This window comes from Dipteris shenzhenensis, chromosome 4 (genome assembly GCF_047967505.1).
Source record: "Dipteris shenzhenensis isolate YYH24624 ecotype China chromosome 4, Dip_SZ_1.0, whole genome shotgun sequence".
NCBI classification, from domain to species: Eukaryota; Viridiplantae; Streptophyta; class Polypodiopsida; order Gleicheniales; family Dipteridaceae; genus Dipteris; species Dipteris shenzhenensis.
In genome coordinates this window covers 4442401-4461712 of record NC_141599.1, presented here as the reverse complement: position 1 = coordinate 4461712, position 19312 = coordinate 4442401, and the positions used below count along the sequence as shown (strand labels likewise).

The 19312-nt window shown below is 42.6% G+C and overlaps 1 protein-coding gene across 5 annotated transcripts in view; it reads right to left on the bottom strand.

The window, feature by feature from the left end:
• ABA4 (abscisic acid (aba)-deficient 4) overlaps positions 1–6917 on the bottom strand; it is a 38001-nt gene extending 31084 nt beyond the window's left edge. The window contains exons 1-2 of one of the 5 annotated variants that reach the window (XM_087374107.1): positions 6800–6900; positions 6314–6390 (exon numbers count right to left, since the gene is read on the bottom strand). In XM_087374107.1, coding sequence (XP_087230233.1) covers positions 6314–6355 — 42 coding nt within the window. In that variant the 5' untranslated portion in view covers positions 6356–6390; positions 6800–6900. The other 4 variants (XM_087374108.1, XM_087374105.1, XM_087374109.1 and 1 more) reach the window with 4 other exon arrangements.
• Positions 6918–19312: the final 12395 nt, after the last annotated feature.

Below are 19312 nucleotides of genomic sequence, written 5' to 3'. Positions count from 1 at the left end.
AATCTCTAACACTAAATGCAACAGGGAGATAGCCCAACTCTCTCTCCTGCTCACTACAATCTAGCTGAAAGAATGATGCACTCAAAACACAAGTGCAACTGTGGAGAGAGGGTGAGAATTAGAGGGAGAGAATATAGTGGGCCTCCGAAGAGGGAAAATAATAACTGAACAATGTCAGGCCCAGAGGCCTAAATACAACTACAAAGAACAAGTATTGTATGGAGGGAGAACCTCACTTACCCTCACTGTAGATCTAGAACTGAGGGCTGTTGAAGAGCAGACCCTATCTGCTGCTGTAGCCAACTTAACCGGGCTGAAGACTAACCGAGGGAAGGCTGGAAGGGGCTATTGGGCTGCTGTAGACTCTTCTGCCTTGATCCAAGCGCTCAGGACTGCTGCTGGCTGAAGGCTGGAGTCTGTAGGTGTGGATGAAGAATGAGGGCCAAGGGCCAGGGCCTGCCTTTTATAGGCCCCATTGGGTGCTAAACTGGCCAACCAACCTGTTGCAGACCCACCGACCCTTGCTGATGTCACCAACCCGTGTTGATGTCATCCAACTGCCACGTGACCGTTTGGGTCTACTGACGTGGCACTGCTATCTGCGCCTGCTGTGCACCTGTGCAAGTCCGCATGGGCCATGGCTACTGCGCAATGTGCTGGCGTGGCTGCCTGCATGGCAGCCAATATGTCCACGGGCTGTGGATACCTGTGACATCTCCTTCTGCTGAACTCAGACTAGGGTATGGAAAAGGCCTCCTTAAACGCTGCAAGGAGGTCAAGGTAATCTATGAAAAAATCCTCTTCCCCCCATGGTGCCTCGTGGGAGCTCTGGTGCTTGAATTTCAATACATACAAGTGTGTCAATTGCATGTGCCTATCTTAAACAAAGATCTACTCTGGCTCAACTACCTTGGCGTCATCAACGATCTTGGGCTGCTCCACATGTGGAACTGCTGCTAGTGCTGGACCCACATACAGCTTGAGCCATGACACATGAACAACGGGATGCATGGTCTATGTTGAAGGTAACTGCAACTTCATGGCCACATCATTTACTTTTCTTGGCGTTGATGTACAACTAATTGTCCCTCGAGTTGAAGAACCTGTTGAACATGCTTCACATGCTACGCGGGATGCGTCGAAAAAAATCAAAATGTCATCTACGAACACAAAGAAACCCTTATTAATCAAAGGTTTAAAGACTCGCAGCATCATACGATTGAATGATGTGGGTGCCCCTGTGAGCATCACCACGAATTCATACTAGGCCTTCTCTATGCGAAAGGCCATCTTCTATATATTCGGCTCCTGAATCCGGATGCGGTGGTACCCACTCTTCATATCAATCTTTGAGAACATCTTCGCCACATCCAAATGTTCCAAGATGTAGTTGATCTTTGGCATGGAAAACCTGCTCTTGATTGTGACCTTGTTCAATGCATGGTGATCCACACATCAAGCTATATTATCCTTCTTCTTGAGAGAATGGGAGCTGCGTGCGGAGAATTATTGGGGCATATGAAGCCACTCCGCAATGACTCCTCTAACTGCTACTCAAGCTCCTCTTCCATCATCTTGCTGAGATGGTAAGGGTGCTTGCTGGGGGGTGATGATCCAAGAACTAGCTGAATACAATGGTTCTCTGGCCAAATCAGAGGTAGAGTTGGAGGAAGGCTCGATGTGAGGAAAATGTCCTAGTACTGTTGAAGCAAATCTTCCTATTCGGGGGCCTTGGCGGGAGTGTTTGTACTAGTCGAGTTGGCGTAGACTATGTATGCCTCACCTCTTTGGTGGATCTCTCATGCCATTTGATTTGATAAAATCAAAGGGCAAGTCAAAGTATCCTTGAGCCAAGCAATAAACTTCCCCCATGGTCTGGACTTCTGAGGTCCAAACCCAAGTGCTGATAGTCACGTCGAACTTTGAACTGGTGCCACCATCGGGCTCCCAAGACGGCGTCCGCTTCTTGAGTCAGTGAGACCCTGAATGTTCGTGTACTTGCCTACCCTACGAGAGTCAACTTGGCTCGTTGTGCAGGTTTCGTGGAGATATATCCTCGGAACCCCTTGAATCTACAAGGATAAGGACTTTAAGGCCGTAGAATCGAATTATAGTGAGAAACTGATGACGTTCTCCAATCTGCTGATCTTTGATCTCCTCTATAGCCACTGAGGTTGTCTTGCCCAGAGTCAAAGCTGTAGATGAACCACTTGACATGGCTCCTTGCTTCTTAAAGTGCAGGCAATCCTACTTGATGTGGCCCTGCACATGACAATGGAAGCATCAGTTCTCATTTGTATAGGTAGCGAGCCACTACATCGAAGGACCTACCATAGCCATTGCTGTCCTTTGCCATCCAATTATTCTTCTGCTACCCATTGCGGGACTTCTTCCCACCATCTCCTAACGGGGAGTCCTAAGGCTTCTTACTATTGACCTGCTTTGGATCCTAGACCCTTGCGCATAAGCTCAAAGTTCTGAGCAAGGTCGTATGCACACATGTAATCCCGTGGCCTAAAAACTACGAGCATACCACCAGATGTTTGAACACAGTCCATAGAGAAACTTACTCAGCTTCTGATTTTCCTCCATCTACAACTGTATGAACACCTGAGTGAACTTGTTGGCATAATGATTCACCATGTCGGTGTCCCCTAGGTTTTGCTCATAGGACTGACTTTGAAGCCTGTCCGAATACTTAGGTGGCAAGAACCGTGAGCAGATGTCTTTCACGAACTCCGTCCACCTGTAAAGAGGTGCCTCCTCATCTACATCATAATGGTCCTTCTACCACTAGAGCCATTAGGTGACCGCATCACCTATAAGGTACGTAGTACCTTTCAAACTGATTGAGCCACAAGTCAACACTAGAGGTTCTTCCTTAACGTCGTACACAATAAAGTTGAGCTTCCCTGGAAAATAAGTTTTGACGGGCTGCTGGACTCTCTCCCTGCCTTCCTCTCCATGTGGTAGGAGTAGAGAAATGAGGAGTTGCCGGTCTTGTTCTTCCTTCTCGTCCTGAGCGGTACGCTCTCTCAGCTCCCTCGCCTCCCTCGCCTCACGATCATGTTCTTCTTTTGCCTCCCGGGCTGCTCTCTTGCGTTCTCTGGCAGCTTGCTCACGACCATCCCACATGTCTTGGAGCTGAACCATGTGGTTGAAGAGACTCTTGGACTGTTGTTGCTGCATCTGCATCATAGTCTACATCATGGCCATCATGGCAGACATCGTAGCTTTTGCCGGAATCTATGGTGGTGGGGCTGGGCAGGGCAGCAGATCCCTCATCCCTGCTTGAGTTGAACTGCTCACTTGTATTCATGGTGTCCTTTCCAGATCTTATCTATTCCATAAAATCGTGGGGCTGTCTCTAAACTTACCCTCCCTATCTCAAAAAAGAAAAACTGAATCTCTGATACCAATGTACCAGGGAGATAGCCTAACTCACTCTCTCTCCTACTCACTACTGTCTGAACTGAAAGAACGATGCACTAAAAACACAAGTGGAACAGTGGAGTGAGTGTGAGAATCAGAGGGAGAGAATATAGTGTTCCGCCGAAGAGGGACAATAATAATTGAACAATGTCTAGCTCAGAGGGCTAAATGCAACTGTAAAGAACAAGTATTATATGGAGGGAGAACCCTCACTTCAAAGAGAATAGAGACTGCTGTATAGAGGAAGGATATCCTCACTGTAGATCTGGAACTGAGGGTTGCTGAAGGGAAGACCCTATCTGGTGCTGTACCGGACTGAACCGGACTGACGACTAACTGAAGGAGAGCTGGAAGGGGCTGCTGGGCTGCTGCTGGCTGAAGGCTGGAGCCTGCAGGTGTGGATGAAGAATGAGGGCCAAGGGGCTGCTTTTTACAGGCCCCCTTGGGCACACAAATTTAAACTGACTGACGAGCTACTGCAGATCCACCAAACCCTGCTGATGTTCCCGACCCTCGCTGATGTCATCCGATTGCCACGTGGCAGTTCAAGTTTGCTGATGTCAGCACTGACATGGCACTACTATCTGCGCCTGTTGTGCACCTGTGGCAGCACTGACATGGCACAATTGTCTGCGCCGCTGTGCACCTGTGGCAGTCCACGTGGCTGCTGCAGTGTGCTGACATGGCAACCTGCAGGGCAACCAGTATGTCCACGGGCTGTAGATGCCCGTGACACTAAGGCAGTCCGTTGTTTTGGTTAAATATCCAATCTCAAACTTGACAACCCAAGGATCTCACAGTTTGTCCTGGGGAAATCCAACGGAGGCTCAAATCAGCACCCCACACCTGGTGCTCCACAAAGCTTACAGACCGACTTATTACAAATGGTCTTAATGCCTGAAGCCAAAGAGTGCACCTCTAGGGCAAGGTGAACCCCGTCTCTAGACTCTTAAATGAGCCCTCCACGAACAGGGTTGTATCATCTGCAAACTCTGAGTCCAGCAACTCCAGTCGGATAGCATGGATTACCATACATATTAGTTGAGCAGATCAGAGAATCAGAGAGAAGAGACCTGGTCCTGGGATCCTGGAATGAAAGTAGAAGCATTGGCACTCGAGCCTGGCAAGTGCACATAGCCCCTGCTCAATTGACCCTGCATTGCTCGTCTCATCATGAAGATCAGGCCGCAGAAGAGCACTCCCAGATATGTATAGGGCAATCTCTACTAGCAACCCATTGAAGTGAACTACTCTCAATGCATGACTCCCATGGACGTCTTGAAGATCATAACCTTGGTTTTGTCAAGGTTGACCATCAAATCACACATCTCACAAAAAGTCTGAAGTACATCCAAATGTCATTGGAGACCCTCAGCAAAAGACGAGAGTAAGACCACATCGTCTGTGTAGAGGAGAATCTAAACCCAGGATCTAAAAAGAGAAGCCCGTGCCTCCTAGTGTCTAGATGAACTCATCTATGTTGAAGCCAAACAGGGTCGGTGACAAGGGACAATCCTATTTGACTCCGATCGTACTCCCAACCTTGTCAGCCCATCCAGCCGTCATTTGAAGCCCACTTAAAACCCTCTTATAAAGTGTCAAGACTACGAAATAATCTCCTAACCGTATGCTTGATCCTGTACACATCCACAATGGGCCTTTGGCAATGTCTCAGACTGCATTTGGGAGTGTCTAGCATCCAGTTAGTACTAGAGCAATAGCATCTTATGTCAAACTCTGCATTAGTGGGATGGCAGAGAAATAGTGTTCATTCTAAACCAATTAGGCCCAGCAGACATCATCTTAGGTGCACCACGGCTTACTTAACAACCAAGCAGTAGTCAATTGGCGCACCATTGCAATGCAAGATACACATGGAAGGCTCGAGTGCATCAGACTATGCCCAAATTGACCTAACAAGACGTTAGTAGCTGATCTATTAATGACCAAGCACCAGCCACAAGTACTCTCTCTCTCTCTCTCTCTCTCTCTTGCACACATCCTTTCTCTCTCCTTTTATACCTTACCATTTTATTAGAGCCTCTGGATCTGTAGGAGACACTAACCACTCTCTCTCTCTCCCTCCCTCTCTCTCTCTCTCTCTCTCTCTCTCACACACACACCCACACATCCCTTCTCTCTCCTTTTATACCTTACAGTTTTATTAGAGCCTCTGGATCTGTAGGAGACACTAACCTCTCTCTCTCTCTCTCTCTCTCTCTCTCTCTCTCTCTCTCTCTCTCTCACACACACACACACGCACACAACTTGCCTGGAAGAACTTCTAAATGCGCATGTGGATAAAAGGTAGACTTTCCCTTTTTTCGGGGACAGGGGGTGCAGGAAAGGGGCGCGGAGGGGGGGGCTGGGTGGCAGAACACGCTTGTGATAGAAAACAATTGCAACATCTTGGGCTGATTTGGCAAAAGACTGATAAAAGCAAAATCGATAAGATCCACAAAAGGTATGTCGTGGAAGGAGAGGGGCCATATAACTAGGGGAACCCAAGCAGTCTAAAGCAAAAGGCAAAAAAACTCTCTGGTGGAGCATTAACAGTGTAGTATCTTAATGGCGTGATATAGTGGCACGGCGGACTCAATTTCGCACAGGAACAGTATTCCTGGCATGGATGCTAGCAAGTTATAGTAAGGCCTTGTTGATGGTGTGCTGAAGGTGCCAGCTACAAATTGGAGGCGAGTTTGAGGTGAAAATTTTCCGATTTCAACAAAGGTAAACAGAATTCACGACGAGATAGCAAGGGAAGCCCTGGACTTTATTTTACAGTAAACATCGTGCTAAGGACGAGCAGAGCGGCTGCCACATGAAGTCCCGTCAGGACAAACACGCTTTTGACCATGTCCCATGTCAGCAAGAGAACAACCTGGGAAAAGAAAAGGCCTGATTGTGAGCATTGCAGCGCCATTGTCTCGTCCTTCCACTCGTCGGATGAATTGGTTCCTATACAGACGTGACACGATATAAGGAGGCTTACTACAGTTCATCCGCAGGGCAAATTGAAGAGGCTACACAGTAAATGACGGCCCACTCCTGGAATTCAAACCTTCGAAAATACGGTAAGAGCTAAACTGAGGATCAAGCGGTTACTGGATCACGTCTGCGCTTCGCAAAGCTGAAGGACTAGTGGCGCAGGGGCGCAGGGTCTGCGTGGAGTCGATGAGCGAGAGGATAACGAACATGATCTAAGCAGGGAGATGCTGGTTGGTTGGGGAAACCAAGCTGGAGGGGCGAGGTGCAATGCGATGATGAATCGATAGAAATGGGAGATGGGAGGGATGGAATGGAGCGAGAGATGTTTATTAGTGAAGAGGTAAGGCAACACACACACTGTTTGGATTGGAGGATTTACGGGAGCTGAGCTTGAATGGCAGACCAGCAGCCGACCACTCTCGCCAGCTTCAACGACGTTGATGATGATGGATGATGATTCTTCATGTTGTACCTATGCACTTCTGCTTTCTTTCAAGATTATGATGATGATGATGTGTCATCTCATCAGTTTCGCTCTATCTCATAGGCTCCCGTTCCTTCACCTGGATATACTCCCCACCCAATTGCTGTTCCCCACTACTTGGCGTAAAAATGCCCCGCTCAAGATGGAAATCTACACTCTCCTTCGGCGTCAAAATGCCCCGTTGAAGATGGAAATCTACCCTCTCCTTTGGCGCTCAAACTTATTCAACGAATGGCTTTGTGACACGAGCACTCAGAAACGGGGGCGCCTTACCTTCAACGACTTGCAAAAACGAGCAACAACGAAATATTTGCCAATGTAGCACGCCCCTCTGAGGTCAAGTACACCCCGCCCGGTGCCTGCCTGCACACACAAGAGAAGGGGCAGGCACTATGTACCTACACACTAAGTGGAGAGCACACCAGAAAAAAAGAAGTAATAAGGACCTCTAAGCATTTCCCATTGGCAGGTGCAACATTCAAATCCCTTTGTCATCCCACATTACGCACATGGGCAATGGGTCATGGCTACCAAAGCTCATGGGCGCTCCCCATTTCGTGCAAGGAATGAAGAGGGTACATATCTTCTCTTGCGTGAGCAAGCATCGATGTGTAAACACCCTAGGAGTGCACCCGGCTCATGAGAAACATCGCTCACAAAGGCGAAGAATAGCCATAACTCTCAACTCTCAAACAAAAGTGCTAAGAGCGCACTCCCACGAATGCAATTTCTGTAATCGAAATTTCAGGAAAGACAAAAATGGGCTGCTTCGCCTTCTTCAATAGGCTCCCCTAAAATCGCAAAAATGGTAACATTAAGCTCATTAATAGCCATTCCTCATGCTTCGGAACTCCTCTAGCCATTCTCGCTCTTCTTGCAAGGTGACAACATGTTTCTTGCAAGGTGACAATAACTATAAAATCGAGAATCTATGTTTCTCATTGCCTTGAGCTTTTTCAACGAAGAAGGCCTACTGCATTCTCAAAGAGATACAAAAATGCCCTCTGAATGAGTAGTGCAAAATGAGGCCACCCATGGTGTAATTGTGCTCTACAAGGATGTCTCCATAGTTGGCAATCTCTTTGGCATGGCAACAAGTTGTCCCTGCCTACACCATTAGGATGATGCTTGGTTATGAGCCCATTTCTCATCAATTTCTACTTGTTTCCCTCAATATGTCTAAAGGGTAAGAGATGTCCTAACAAGAAAATTGTACTCAATAGTGCACCACTTGGGCTCAAGCGCATTGATGCCATCTAATGCCTAAACCTTCAAGCACTGGGGGGGAATAAGGTGCAATCAAGACATTATAAAATTTTGACAGATAATTTAACAATGGTTATTTGGCCTTAATTCCCCCACATGGTCCTCAAAACTACAGACCTTATAAAGCCAACCAACATCAACAAATTTCACGATGTTGAGTTACAAAAGCTAATTTGGAGAACTAGTCTCTCAAAAGCAACTAACGCCACGCCTAGTGTCGCTCTTTTCTCCGTTGCAAGGGTGCTCCTTTGTAGCAAGAAAAGATACATAGAAACAAGGTGGAAAACTCATTCAAAAAGTTTAAAGGGTGGAAAATCTTTGAGTTGGAATGTGCTCTAATGTCCAAAAGCAAGCCATGAACATAGTCGCACTCTTTGCAAGGTTGTGTCCCATAGTGTTGCACCTAATTTTAAGATAAAGGTTTATCCGAGATTTGTTTATCCATTGGGAAAAAAAATTCTACCATTGGTGGTTAAAAGTCCACACGAGAAGTCCTAAGCTCCTTTTTCTAACATCTAGACTACCTATACTACTTAGTTGATGTTATGCATACATGAAACATGACACTTCAAAGATTTCAGATACTCTGGCTACTACAAGCACTCCATGACAATGCAATATAAATTCCCTTCATTACTTTGTGGATTGCATCAAGAATTTAGAAGTCCTCCACCACCCCAAAAATGCAGCTGAAATGAGGATTTTCCCGTTGGGGAGTTCACCAAGCAATATGTAAGATAGTGCATGCATTCAATAGAAGGGGTTTTATTTTCTTGTGCATCCAAAGAAAATGCACACATTTGAGGAATACAAGGATATAAATACCCTTTGAGCATACACACATGCTATATCGGGTTTTCACATAGTGCACGCCCCAGGAGTTTCCCTAGATTTTTCTCCCACAAGGACCACCACTAGCATGCAAATAGGCCAAATACCTTCATCTATAGTTGTTTATTAGTCTATAGACTGAGTTGTAAATCTTATATAGCTTCTCATGAAAGATAATTGCATTATAGAGACATCATCACATTCATTTTTCGACTTTCGAAAAGATCCCCTTGTATATAGATTTTGCCTTCACAAAAATATACCTATTTTATTATATTATTCATAGTTGATGTTGGTTGCATCTAAACACAAGCCCTTCGACTACTCCAATTCCCTAATTGAGAAGTCCCCCTTTTAATACATGCATATAACAACCTATGGAGCACCACAACATGAAGGACTATTTTGTTAACTCTATAGTGCCCTTCAATATGATATCCCAAGAATCGAGGGCATGTTTCCATAATCATATTAAAAAACTAAAAACCCATGTTTCCATAATCATATTAAAAAACTAAAAACCCTTGACACGTAAGGCTTGAATCCTCATGCCTCAAAATTTTATTATTATAGCAATTCGCTTCAAAGATGTGACATGTTTATATTCTTTTCACAAAAATACCACTACATTTATGATCACACCGTCCTCTCTCTCTTTATGTGACACCTAAGGCATCTTTATGTGATAGCTAGGGTATCTCCATAATACCTTGTTACTGTCCTAGCTAGGGATATATGCTGTGTGTCCAAGCAAATAGGGAAAATTATAGCATCACAATTAAACTTTTATAGACATATGTAATGAAATCTAGCCAAAATTAGTTGAAAATACACATGAATGGTGTGGTCATGTCTACATTATGGTCAACGATTGCATGTATGCATAACACAAAAGCGCAAAAAATGATGCACACATGTGCCGAAACATGTAATAATGTACAATGCTAGTTAAAATTTAACATTGATCAAAGGACCTTTCTGGCACATACATAGTAAGTGATACTTTATTGTTCCTTAGGTAAAGCATATAATGACCTACATGTATTGAGAACATAAAAATGGACACGTTACCTTGTGATATTGATTGATTAGAGCGTTATCTTTTTAAAATGATTTAGTAACATATTATGATGAATACATTACCTTTTGATATTGATTGGTTCAAGAATTAGTTGATTTTTGTCATGGGAAGCTTTATGAGGAATGTGAAGGTGGTCCCACTACTTTAATTTCTTCCTAAGATATAATATTTGTAGATTTCTTTATTTATTTATTCACTCTTGGGGATTGATAAGTACAATGAAATATTTAAGGATATTGCCATGTGGAATCAAATCTTGATACATTTTATTTCTTGTAAGACACGCATGGAGACATATGTCAATACATTGAATAAGGCTCTCTAATTTATTGGATGATGATGAGGATATTATTGATTGCATATTCACTCTCTTTGGATGCCTTCATATGCATAATTTGATGTTGAAAGATTAACTAATCCCACTATGACACATGGGAAAGGGAACTCAATAAAATATGTGGGCCTTAATGGCCCTAGAGTTTTGACTAACATCATGGATTTGGTTAATTGTGACAACCATTTGTTTTTAGACCATTGTTTCTAAAACTTCACTTTAAATTCCTTCAAAAATGTTGAAGTGCATAGTGGCTTTAATTAATTGTTTTAGGCGGGTTCATTTTCTATTAAAGCTTTTGTTGGTTGTACAAACCATTTGTTTTTATAGGATTATGATTAAATTGGCTTATTTGTAAATTGTTGTGAGTGGATCCTTGACTTTTGACTCACATAATGGCTTTGTTTCCTTTGCCTGTTAACATTTACATAGCCTCTAAGATTTTTGTTGCTCTAGCTAGCTTTTGAATTTAGTGTTGTCATCCCTAGTGTTCCATAATACCTAGTGGCTCACTATTCAAAGACCCTAGATAGCACATGGATCCAAAGGGTCAAGTTTAATACCCTTACTATATATATGATTTCTATCCTAATCCTTCACAAACTTTTCCCCTTTTAATGTTCAATTTAAAAATCCCTTCTATGAGTACACTTCTATTAAAAAAAAGAGTCAAATGTAAAATTAATAAACCCCTTCCTATTAATGCATGTGCTATCTTACATGTCCCTTATCTAGGATAATACATAAACCAAGCTTTAATATTTTGTATTAGTGTTAGATGCATGAGCTTATAAATAGATATTGTTTCTTCTTCTTCCTTTGTGGGGTTGAGGTAGTGTCAGACAAGTCAAGACAAGGCAGGAGGATCATAGACAATGTCTATTTACTAGGAGAGAAAATCATAAAAATATATCTTTATAATCCATATTCAAACAAACAAAATAATGAGATCCAACAACCTAAGTTTATAATCATTGGGCATGCATCAAAACATCTCTCAAGACCTCAAGAAACTAATGATCTATCACAAATGATTTCTTATCCTTCAATATATCCTCACATCATCACAATTATATCAATTATACACTTGTATAAAGAGAGAATGACATAGAATCACGAACAACTAACAATACTAAATAAATGCAAGGCAAAGGATATGTTCCATCACCCAAAATAGCAATTTTCCACTCTCTAAATTGAAATTAAATCCCATCATCAAATCCAAACCATATGATCCATTGCTTAACCTTATACATATTCACAACCGATCATGACCAAATTACTTAATATTCAAATGTGTTGGAACCTAGCCTCGATGGGGTTTTTGTGTGAAGGTTTGGTAGAAGCATTGCCCCCTGGCTCGTGTGCATGGACATGCATAAGAGGTTGTTTGGAGTGCCTTTGTTAGGTGGTGATCTTTCACAAATCTTGTGGCTACTCTTCCTTCGAGTCAAGAGCCGTGATTGACGAGCGTGATGCTCGGCTACTTGCTAGACCTGATCTATTCTATGATGAGATGTTGTAAGTAGTAGAGTTGTCGTCGTAGAGATGTAGTCATTTCGGCTCATGGGAATACAATAGTTTTGCATATCTATTGTTTGTGTCTCTTGCAGTTTATTGCTTAGAGTATTGCATGTAGGAGTTAACTCTTAAACACTTTCAGTTGGTATCAAAGCACTAGGAGTCAAGATGGAAGCTAAGAACGACACGGCCAAGTTGGTCACTTTCACGAGGGGAAATTTCCTTGCATGGCAACTCAGTCTGAGATTGTATTTCATGGAAAAGAGCTTATGGGCAGTGGTTGCGGGTATGGAGAAGAAGCCCAACAACAATCAAGGCACGAAGAAAATCCACTTATGGGAAGCACGCAACGAGAAGGCACTTGGAATCCAAGGTAGAACCTTGGGGAGTAAGTTTCATCATCATCTTGATTTTGAAAAATCAGTTCATGAAAACTGGGTCAGCATCGAAGCATTGCTTGGATCACGGTTAAAGAATTCTAAAGTCTTGTTGAAGTAAGAATTCTTCAGTCTTGAAATGAAGGCAAGTATCACTTTAGGTGAGCACTTGAATCACATGCGGTCCATTCTTCGTCAGCTCACAGAGTTAGATATCTGTTCACATTGAGGATGATGACTCAAAGGCTATTCTTCTTACTAGTTTAGCTCTTGCACTGTTCTTCTTTCTAGTCTAGCTCCTGCATACGATGATCTGGTCAAGATTCTACATATCAATGCCAACATAAGTCTAGAGGAGTTAATAGCAACACTTTTGGATGAAGAGCGATGTCAGAATCTTGAGAAAAATGAAGACAAAGCATATACGACCAGTATTTTGAAAAGCAAATTCAAATACTTTCAGTGTGACTATTGTGGCAAATCAGGACATAAGGAAGATCATTGCTTTTGAAAGAAAGAGGCTCTATCTAAGAAGAACAAGGAGGCCGTTACCGGCAACGAAGGTGCTCACAATGTTGATGAAGAACTATGCGTCATTTACGACGCTGATCATAAAGAGTACGTGCTCTAAGAGTGCATGTTGCATTAGCAGCAAATAAAGTAGGATATGTCAATAAAATTGATTAGTTTGTAAGCCAAAAATACCCTGTAGGGTTGAGGTGAGTTCTTGTTGATCACATGTGTGTGTTCACTTAACTACTTTGGGTCATTTTGGTCTAGCAGACGTCGTTTGACTTGGTATATAGGTCATCGCCTGTGTGTTTTGTTTTGGGGAGAAGGTTTATAAATCCTCACTTCTATTTTGTGAGAGATATGCAACTCTGTCCATATTTCATCCTTTGGGTTCTCTGAGATTTTGCTTGCAAGGCATTTTCATGCAGGAGACCACGTTTACCCATCCTCAACTTGAGGGGGGGTATTGGAACCTAGCCTCGATGGGGTCTTTTTGTGAAGGTTTGGTAGAAGCATTGCCACATGGCTCATGTGCATGGACATGCATAAGAGGTTGTTTGGAGCACCTTTGTTAGTTGGTGATCTTTGACAAATTTTGTGGCTGCTCTTCCTTCAAGTCAGAAGCGGTGATTAACGAGCGTGATGCTCGGCTACCTGCTAGACCTGATCTATTCTATGATGAGATGTTGTAAGCAGTAGAGGAGTTGTCGTAGAGATGTAGTCATTTCGGTTCATTGGAATACAATAGTTTTGCATATCTATTGTTTGTGTCTCTTGCGGTTTAGTGCTTAGAGTATTGCATGTAGGAGTTAACTCTTAAACACTTTCAAAATGGAGGCATGCAACCACTACAAGGATGAGCTATAGCCAAGGCCCAAAGCACCTTAAATTACTACTCAAAGTTGGTGAGGGAGCTACACGAAAGGCATCTAAAATAACTACTCTCACATTTGATGAGGGAAGCATGCATGTCCCCTTGACCCCCTTAAATTATTGCTTTGTACTTGAGATAACTTGAAAGATAAAAAATTTAACCTCACACTAATATTGGGATAAAATACCTTCATATAATCATGATGAAGTCAAGAAATGAAATGTCATTACGCAAATACAAGCTCATTAGCAAATGAAGAAAAGCTCTATCCATGATAAGCTATCAAGAAGTAGTATTTACATCAAAATTTGCATCCTCAACCAAGTCCCCCATTCTAAATAAGTCTATGTCTAGTTGAAGTGTGGTCATGATCATCTTAATTCGCTTTTATGTACTTATTCACATTGTTTAGGAAGAGCAAAATTATCGCTTTCATTTGTCCAAATTTTGATAAAGTCTATGGCACCCTACTGTAGCATTGGGACTATACATGATTCTATATCTTTTACATTGAAAATGAAAATTCCTAATTGTCTAAATCCAACTTCTAAGATATCTTGTATGGACTCACAATAATCAAATTGGAAGGTAAGAAGATGTGAAGATAGTGGGAGAGAAGGAAGAAGTCTCACTTGTGGCTTTCTCACATACAAAATGGGGGAATACACAAAAAGATGGAGGCTGAAACAGTTTTCCTCTTCTTAGTTGTGTAAGCCAAAAGAACTCTTGTACAAAGAAATAGAAGAACCCTATATGTGGTTCTCAAATTAAACTCAGCTAACTAAGGTGGCATACTAACTGAGCCACAAACTAGAGTACATAAGGATAGCTGTCATCCAACTATTATTCATGGGCGGTGTACCAACCGCATCTGCAGCTAACAAGTCGGTGACATAAATGCACAACGGTCACCCTGGCATATCACGAGTGGAGCTCGATATCTCAACACTCCCCCTCGAGCTCAATCCCAATTCTTGCACACCAAGCAGGTCTCTGAATTTGCGCAGCTTCTCTGCGCCCAATGCCTTCGTGAATATGTTAGCTACCTGATCCTCTGTGCTGACATAAACTAGATCAATAAGTCCTAGTAAAACCTTCTCCTGCACATAGTGATAATGCACCTCAATGTGCTTTGTTCTAGCATGATAGACTAGGTTATTTGCCAAGTGTATACTGCTCATGTTGTCACAATAAATGACAACTGGCCCATCTGATGCATATCATAAAGTAGCTTATGCAACCAAGCTACTCACATGCAGCCATCGCTGCACCCCTGTACTCAGCCTCTGTGCTCGACAAGGCAACTGTAGGCTGTTTCTTGCTGCTCCAAGTGACTGCAGCACTCCCAAAAGAGAACACAGTCTATCAGAAATACTACTAGCCCAATCAACATCAGTGTACCCATGCAACTGTATCTGAACCCCAGCCTCATAAAATAGTCCATAATGCAATGTGGACTTCACATACCTGAGTATGCATCTAGCCGCATCCAAATGCGGTTTCCTTGGAGCCTGCATAAACTGACTTACCAATCCAACAACATAGCTCAAATCTGGCCTGGTAATAGTCATATAAATCAAACTTCTTACTATGCATCTGTACATAGTAGGGTCTTCTAGAAGCTCACCTACATCTGCCCTCAGCTTCACATTCTGCTCCAAAGGAACTGAAATAGGCTTACAGCCTGTCATCCCATATTTGGACAGCATGTCCAATCCATACTGCCTCTGCAAGAGCCGTATACCACTTGGTGATCTAATCATCTCAATGCCCAAGACATAACGTAGCTCTCCCAAATCCTTCATCTCAAACTTCTACTTCAATAGCATTTTCACATGAAGGATATCTTCATCACTATCACCTATGATGATCAAATCATCAACATAAATGACAAGCAGCATAATACCTTTCTCTGTTTTTCTCACATAAAGTGAGAAATCTGCCTTGGAAATTTGAAAGCCAATAGTGACAAGATAATGTCCTATCTTGTTAGACCATGCTCTAGGTGCTTGCTTCAAGCCATACAAGGCTTTCTTCAACCTGTAAACAAACTCATGATGAATAGCATGGACATAACCTGGTGGCTGCTCCATAAAGACCTCTTCTTGCAAATCACCATGCAAGAAGGCATTCTTTACATCCATCTGATGTAAAGACCATCCCTTTGATGCAACCATGGCAATGACTACTCTTACGGTTGCCATCCTTGCAACCGGACTCAATGTTTCTTCATAATCAATGCCATATGTCTGTGCATACCCTTTGACAACTAATCTTGCCTTGTATTTGTTCATAGAACCATCTGCTTTGTGCTTCACCTTATAAACCCACTAACAACCAATTGCATTCTTGTCTTTAGGCAAAGGCACCAATTCCCATGTAGCATTTGCTTCCAAGGCATCCATTTCTTCATCCATGGCTTTCTCCTATTTTTCTTTTCCCATGGCTTGCTCAAAAGAAGTGGGTTCTGGTTCCTATATCACTTTGACCATATAGGCATAGTGAGTGGTTGTAAATCCATCATATTTCAGCCTATCCAGAGGATACCTAGCTCTAGTAGACCTGCGCAAAGTAGGCTCACTTCCAGGTGGTCTCAAAACATCCCTGGTCTTCCTTACTCCAGGTGTAACAACAGAAGGAATACCCAACTCATCATCAATGCTCTGTTCTGAGCCACTGGATTCACCATCCACATAAGAGTGACTTGGATTCACATCCAACATGGGCTGATCTACCTTCTCTTTTCCTTTTCGTGATACCTGCATACCACTATCTGCATTGCTTTGAGGAGATCCTCCTGATCTCAATCTGCCTGTCCATGGCGAAGTATGTGAACCATTGCTAGAGGACACTGTAGGTCCACTAATATTTTGTGTTTGCTGCTATGAATTCTATGCAACATTACCATTTTGTGCATCTACATCATCAATCACATTTACTGGTTTATACCAGCTGCTCATCTCATCAAAAACAACAGTGCTCCTTGCTCACTGTAAACTTACGAGTAGAAGGGTTATAACATCTATACCCTTTCTACTGCAGAGAATAACCAATAAAGATGCACTTCTCAACTTTTGGATCCAACTTAGACCTCAACTCATCTGGGACATGAACATAGGCAATGCAACCAAAAATTTTCAAATGAGAAATATCTAGTTTCCTACCAGTATACATCTCCTCTGGTGTCATGCCATGTATTGCTGCAGTGGGAGTCCTGTTCATTATGTAAACTGCTGTAGCAACTGCTTCAACCCAATAATAATTTGGTAGGTCTTTTTCATTTAGCATGGCCCGAGGTACCTCTCCAATATGCCTGTTTTTCCTTTCTGCAAGTCCATTTTGCTGTGGGGTGTGACTGCATGAATATTGCTACTTTATGCCATGCTCCTACAGGAACCTTGCAAACTCATTTGAGAGGTACTCTCCCCCTCCATCTGACCTTAGGCATTTTATTTGTAGGCCTGTTTCTTTTTCACCCATAGCTTTAAAAGCTTTGAAATGCCCAAACACTTCACTTTTCTTTTTCATAAAATACACCCAAACTTTTCTGCTGTAGTCATCAATAAAAGTGACAAAATAATGACAACCTCGAATAGATGCAGCTTTAGTAGTCCACACATCAGAGTGGATTAATTCCAATGGCTTCTTACTCTCTTGAACATGTCTAGGAAATGGTTTTCTTGCCTGTTTTCCAAATTGACAGGCTTCACATACCTTATGCATTTTTGCAACCTTGAATTTAGGCAATCCTACAACAATGTTTTGGGCCTGCATTGATTTAAGTCACTGTACATTAACATGACCAATGCGTTTATGCCAGATGTCAATATCTGCAACTACACCGGTCCCATGTGCAAACATTGCTGCACTCAATTCAGGCATGTCCGCATCCAACGTAAACATCTTGCCCTTCTTCTTTCTTTTTGCTATCAAGCGACCGTTATTTTTCATATCCTCAATAAAGCATCCATGAGGATTAAATCTGACCCCAAGCCCTGCTCAACCATTTGACCAACAAAAACCAGGTTCTTGGTGATGTTCGGGACATGAAATACATCAAACAAGTATTTCTTTTTGCCATTCTGCATAGGCAAAGGAATTTTACCAATCTGCACAATAGGATGTGGAGTATCATCACCAGTCTCCATAAATCCTAGTCTTTCCATTTTCCTTGCATCCTGCATCCATTCTGCATGACCTGTCATGTGGTTTGATGCACCTGAGTCAACATACCACACATCATTACTTTCTTCTGCACTTGTCACATAATTGGTCATGTGCTGCACCATAAACAAATGCTGATTTCTGTCATCACCATGTCTACTAGAGGATGCATAATTGCCTTGCTGCAATTTTCCATTCATAATTGCTTTTTGTAGTAGTCTTTAGCCATATGACCCATTTTACCACAATAGTAGCATTCGACGTTGCTGTTTGCATTTTGGCCTCTCTGCCATCCACCACGACCTCTTTGGCTCCCCTTGCCTCTAGAGTTACCACGTCCTCCTCCAAAGGACTGGTTTTCTTGAGTTTGTTGCATATTCTGATTTCTACCACGGCCTCTAGTTCGGCCTCCTCTACCTCTGCCTCTACCTCTTCCAACATTTGTGTAGAAGATAGTTTCTTTTGAAGTTCCTCCTAAAGAAGATGCACCACCATTTCTACACTCTTCAAAAATTAGAAGAGCAAACAACTCCTCAAAATCAAGAAATTTTTCACGGACGGCAATGGATGTCCAGAACTGTGCATAATCCTTTCCTAGACCATGCAAGGTCACAGAAACTAGATCATCATCTTCCACTGGCGACCCAATGGAAGCAAGTGCATCTGCAATTTTCTTCACCTTCATGTGGTAGTCATTGATGCTCATATTTTCTCTATGCACATTGTGCAACTCCTACTTGAGCCGCATTTTCCTGGCTTGCGTATTTGTGCTGTACATTTTTGCCAAAGTATTCCATGCCTCCTTTGGCGTACTTTCATCCTGAATATGCACAATCATAGAATCTTAAATACTGATAGACAGCTAGTACATAACTTTTCTGGCTCTCTCATGCCATCCTTTAAATGCCTGCATTTCCTATTGATTGGGAACATTACGAAGAACTGGTTCTTCTTCATTTCCTGTAATGAACTCCCAATAGCCTTTTTCCATAAGAAAATTCGTCATTCTAAACTCCCATGCTTGGAAGTTGTTCTTGTCAAGCTTTTCAGTGACAATTTGTGAAAGAGAATCAGACGCCATTACAAAACACTGCAAAATATTCTGTCACTGCAAAAAACATAGCTTCTGCCTCACACGGGCAAATCTGCAAAACTGACGAAAGTAGTATTTGACCATACAGTCACTTCCTAGTGATGATTTTGCATCAACAAGCAATAAGGATGATTTTGTAACTCCCAGTATCTTTGCGCATAGGCATACAATGCAATTTCTACGGCAACTTTTCACCAACCTATAGAGCAGTGGTCGCACAACAAAAACAGGGCTTGTGGAGAACTTCCGCCTCCAAAACAGGCCCCAAAATGACCTCCACAATGGGCCCCGCAGCTTATATTGCCCTCTCGCCACACCGCAAAGGGCATCTCAATCTAAGACAATGCACTTTTG